This window comes from Echinops telfairi, unplaced genomic scaffold (genome assembly GCF_000313985.2).
Source record: "Echinops telfairi isolate 266 unplaced genomic scaffold, ASM31398v2 ScPeMD7_22;HRSCAF=79, whole genome shotgun sequence".
Taxonomy (NCBI): Eukaryota; Metazoa; Chordata; class Mammalia; order Afrosoricida; family Tenrecidae; genus Echinops; species Echinops telfairi.
The window spans coordinates 8473669-8479175 of NW_022103919.1; the positions used below are offsets into that span (position 1 = coordinate 8473669).

A 5507-nucleotide genomic window follows, 5' to 3' on the forward strand; every position below is an offset into this window, starting at 1 on the left:
GTCAGCAGTTTGAACCCACCAGCCAGAGCCTCCGCAGGAGCGAATGGAAGCCTTCTGCTCCTGTAGCGATGTCCTTACAGACTCAGACCCCAACAAGGACAGTTAGTTATCTTCTGTCCGGACGGTAGCCGTGAGTCAGAACTGACTTGGCAGTGAGTTTGAATCTTCTCCGCCCCCTCCCCCAGCTCTTTTTTTTTAAATGAATGTTGCAAAATGGAAGAGTCTGTTTGAGTTCATGCAAGGCCTGCCACTCACTACAGAACCTTCACCATGGCCGATGCCAGATCCAGTTACACAGGAGGTTAACCTGGAGGGTCTTGTTTCCCAGGAGATGTGCTACCCTTGACAGGGTAACTACCTGGTGGCACCCTCCAGGGAAGGCCAGTGATGTGCTGCTATGCAGGCCAAGCTTGAATGGCTTTGAATGAGGAGGGTGTTCATTCACTGAGCGAGCCCCTTACAAAGGTCATGGTAGAGCTGGTCATCGAGGACCCCCTTCTACATGTGAGCTTGTTACTGTGAAGTAAAGAAACAAACTGAGAAGGCATGTCTGATCTGCTGGTAAAGCTTTCCCACATGCAAAAAGAATGAGGGTGGTTCATTGAAGAATGGGGAGTGTTTGGGCCGGGCCAGGACTAAGGCAGCGCCTTGTACCAGCTTCTCGAGAACACAAATGACCTGGCGGAATTCCAAAGCACTTGAACTTCAAAGCATTTGCCTTCAGCGTTTCACAGAGCTTACCTCCCCAGACAGAACACAGCCCCCTCTCCCTAGCATTGTTTCCTAGGAACAACATGATTTACTAACAAAACTTCACCTGGCCTGAAACTTGCAACCACAGCACAAAGAACCTCCCTTGCCCTTACTGGCTCATATGCCTTTAAGCTCATACCCTATATCAACCCCACTGCCTCACTGCCAGGTGCGACTTCCCTGACCTAGCTCCTTGGGTCACGGAACCCGCCCGGGGACTCAAGATGCCCCTGTCCCTTTCCTTGCCCTCCCTCCCCTCCCGGGAGTTCTTTCCCTGCCACAATAAAATCTTTCTCAACTTCACATCCCTGGCTAAATTCTCTCTCTGTGTTGTGCCTCTGTCTCCAACCTTTCAGGGAGAAGAAAAAAAAATTTACCCATCAGGCCAGAGATTTTAAAATGATTACTAAGAAATGAGATGAATACAGACGCCATTGATGGAGTTGAGACAAAGGTTCTCATGCAGCCCTATAGGAGGTTGAGCAACTAATCCATTGGACTGCTACCAAAAGGTCAGCAGTTCAAAACCATTGGCTTCTCCTTGAGGGAAAGGGCTTTTTACTCCCTTAGAGTTACAGTCTTTATTTATCCCAGTCAAGTGGAATGTAAAATAAGATATCCTAGGTGGGATTTGTGGGGGAAGGCCAGCCCCCCACAACTAATCACGGGTTCAGTAAGCACAATTGTATGGTTGAGATATATAAAGATAGAATAAAGTCATAGATAATAAGGAGAAATAGAAAAGAGTCAAATAAAGAAGTCATACACATTTTATGGTAGCATGCTCACCTCCTGGATGGCCAGGATCTTACCAGCCAGGTCTGTGCACAGCATGGGCTGAGGGAAGGAGAGAGAGCCGAGGTGGGCCAATGGATTGCTAACCAAGGCTTATATCTACTCAAAGGGTGTGATTACAGGTAGCCACACACGTCACGGGAAGGGGCTGTACAATAGGCGTACACATCGTAGGAAGGGGATGTACAATAGGCATAATTGTGACAGGAAGGGGATGAGCTAGGGGTGTGCACATGATAGGAAGGGGTGGAACTAGAGGTATATGTGTGACAAGAAGGGCAGACCCTGGATTCATGATGGCGGCCTAACCTTGGTCACCCTTGAGTGGGCTTGACCTCCCTGGGCTCTCCTTCAGGGAAACAATCTACTACTATCCTTATCAGAAGGGGATGGGCCCTACTTAGCGTGGGTCAGACTATACAGTCTGATTGCTCTAGATGGCTGATGACCCTTAGGGAGAATAACCCCTGACCTACTTCTGTTGACCTCCAAGTGTATAGTCATTTACCATATGTAGCAAGCAGCTAGGTTTGGCATATATGGGGGGGAGACAACTTGGGAGAAATCTTTCTGTTTTCCACAGGGATTCTTGTAAGCAGAGGCTCAGCTTGTCAATCATGAGTTGACAAGAAGGCCAAGGGTCCCAAGACCACAAGCATGAGCATGGCTAAAATGGCCTGAGGGTGTGGAAGAGACCTCCTTGGGGCTCAAGAACACAGAAGCCCAATGTACTGTCACCTCTAAACTTGTTGATAAAATCTTGAAGGGGCCTGAAGTTACAAGGTGGATATGAGGATACAATCGTTGTTGGAACCAAGGTGACCGTTTGGATGAGAATTGGGTGATTGAAACAGATCTTGTATGAAGTATTTGCAACTCCCTTACCCTAACACTCCCTCTACTCGATATTGCAAAACTAAAGTGTGTATCTGCCCTTAGGCCAGTATTGATTGGAATTACCCAACCTCACTCAGGTTGTTAATTTGAGATAGTATAGATACCTGGTTGACAGAAGGTCATTGCAGGCACGAGAAAGTGTCAACCAAGCCCACCAGCTTGTATGCTGAGAAAATAATCCAAGAAGCTGAATTCTATGAAGACCTTGGCCTTGGGATGGGAGGAAGGCTCATTAATAACCTTTGGATATGCAGATGACCCAATTTTGATTTCTGAAAGGGAAAAGGACTTGAAACACTTTTTGATGAAGATCAGCGACTATCGCCCTTAGAATGTTTTCTTCAACATGAAGAAAACAAATATCTCCACAACAGGACCAAGAAGCAACATCATGAAAAATGATGAAAAGATTGCGAAGCAGCAGTCAAGAAATCAAATGACATTCTTGATATGATTGAACCATTATTGAATAATAGACGTGGATTATATCCCCCCCCAACTGCTTTAAAATAAAAATCCAATGGAATATTGCATTGGGCAATATTGTTGGGCAAACCAAGTGGGAAAGACCTCTTTAAAGAGTTAAAGAGCAATTATAACACTTTGAGAACTAAGGTGCATGAGTTAGTTAAAGTTTATTGTGCCAACCTGCCCAATAAACACATGTGGGGTCAATTGAAGGGCGGAGGGATAAATGACTCCATGAGCCTCACCTTTCTAGTTCTTGGGTCTCTTGCTTTGTGATGGTCAGACCAGGGTGCAGCTGCCTTAGCCAATTCCTGGCTTCAGCTGGCAAGGCTCACTTCCTGCAAAACATCCCTGAGGAGAAGCCACATGGACCTACCCCGATGCAGCCCTGGGTGCTGGAGCAGCCGTGTGGAGACCCCTGCCAGCGCTGAGATGCTTACACGTTCACTGACTCAGCTTTCCTCCTGCAGTCGCCATCATTGAGTGTGTTTTGGGAGATGGAGGAGGACTTTGTGGATTGTTGTTGGACATATGGGTTAATGTTAGACTTGTGGGTTTGGGCAGCACTGGATTGGGATGTTTTCTTGATGTGCACTTAAGCTTTATATAAAACTCTCTCTTGTACATGAGTTTCTGTGGATTTGCTTCTCTAAAGTACCCAGACTAACACAGTGCACCTGACCCAAGCCATGGTGTTTCCAACCTGCTCCTATGCATGTGAAAGCTGACACTGAATAAGGAAGGCCAGAGAAGAACTGATGCACTTGAATTGTGGTGTTGGGGAAGAATATAGAATATAGCATGGATTTTCAGAGAGCAAATGCATCTGGCTTGAAAAGTACAACCAGATGATCCTTGGACGGACGGTTATGGAGACTTGTCTCATATATCTCGGGCATGTTATCAGGAGGGTCTATTTCTGGAGGATATTATACTTGGTAAAGTACAGGTCAATGAAGAAGAAGACACTCAACGAGATGGATCAACTTAGTGGCTACAACAATAGGCTCAAATATAGCCTGTGTTTGTGAATATGGTGTTTAGTTTTCTTGCTCTGTGTGTCTAAACCGACACTCAATATTGCACCTAAGTGCCACCTAAAATAAGTGACTTCAATCTCACAATAACGCTAGGGGCACAGAACATTTTAATTCTGCTTTACAGGTTTAACTTGGCTACTGGTCACATAGCTTGAACTCAAAGGGAGTCCATATTTTTTCAAGTGTCTATTTCTTGGCCACCCACTCTTTTAACAGCTGTAACCTGTGGAATAAGTTCAAGGCCTATACTCTACTGCAATTCAGCCAGACTGTGGATCCCCAGTTCCTCCTTTGAGGAGTCCTGGTAGCTGTAGGTCAGCAGTTCAAAACCACTAGCCGCTTCATGGGAGAAAGATGAGGCTGTCTATTCCCGTAAAGAATTAAGTCTCAGAAACCCACAAGGGCAGTACTGTCCTGCCCTATGGGGTTGCCATGAATCGGAATCGTGAGTTTCAGTTTATTGGATCCTTCTTGTAAGGTGCATTAGTGGCGCTGCGGGTTAGGCATTGGGCCGATAACTGTAAGGTGGGAGATTCAAACCCACCGGCTGCTCTTCCGGGGAGAAAGATGAGACTGCTTCCTTGAAGATGTAGCTAGGGTTACCAGGAATTGAGGGCGGTGGGTAACTCCTCCAGCATACAATTTCTGCAGGGGGATAGGGCGGTCATTGAAGCATCCCTGAAGGCAGGGATCTTGGTTTTGCAGTCACCCTATGGCCCACGGATCGTGCACGGCTGCTCAGTTCTTCCTGGGCGCCAACCCCGCAGCCTGAGCGCGGGCGTCGAGCTGGTGCGCCTGTGGCCACCAGGGGGCGCCGCGCGTCCTCGCGCGGGAGCGCGGAGCAGGCCGCAGACCGCGCGCGCGATGTGGGCGATCGGGCGCCGCGCAGCCTCGGGCCTGTTCCCCCGGGCGGCGTCGCCGGGCCCGCTTCCGGCCCGCGCTGGGGGTCCCTGCTCGGCGAAAGAGCCTTTGCCCGGTGGCCATCCGGGTCTGCGCGCCAGGACGGCGGCGAGCTGCGAGCCCCGACCAGCCGTGAGTATCCCCACCGCGGTGGGCCGCACGCAGGCTGAGGAAGGCGCCGGGCACGCGCACGCCGCGCACGCTCAGGGCATGCGCGCGCCGCTCTGTTTCGGACTTGGATTTGGGCTCGGGCTCCGGTTCAGGTTCGGGTTCGGGTTCGGGTTCGGGCTCAGGCGCCTGCTCCGACTTGGACGTGCGGGGCGCTGGGTCCGAGGGGCGTGCCCTGGCCGTGGCGGGAAGCCCGGGAGCGCGCATGGTTCGCAGGGCACGCGACCTTGCCTCCCCACGCGTCTCTATTTCTTTCGGGGACATTTCACTCGGTTTCTGCTTCGGATTAACAGTTAGAGAGTGTATCCAGCGTGGCTTCTTCCAAACTCCTTATTCCTGTCCAGATGCTAGAACTGAAAAAAAATTAAAAAAAAAATCTTTTTATTGGGGGCTCGTACAATTCTTAGAAAAATCCACACATCCACCCATTGTGTCAAGCACATTTGTACATTTGTTGCCATCATTATTCTCAAAACATTTGCTTTC

The 5507-nt window shown here is 49.2% G+C and overlaps 1 protein-coding gene across 1 annotated transcript in view; it reads left to right on the plus strand.

Moving 5' to 3' along the window:
* The first annotated feature begins 4817 nt into the window (after positions 1-4817).
* Positions 4818-5507, plus strand: part of FXN (frataxin) — a 32875-nt gene continuing 32185 nt past the window's right edge. The window contains exon 1 of the mRNA XM_004718022.3: positions 4818-4985. Within this exon, the coding sequence (XP_004718079.2) occupies positions 4818-4985 (168 nt within the window). The remainder of the gene's footprint in view (positions 4986-5507) is intronic.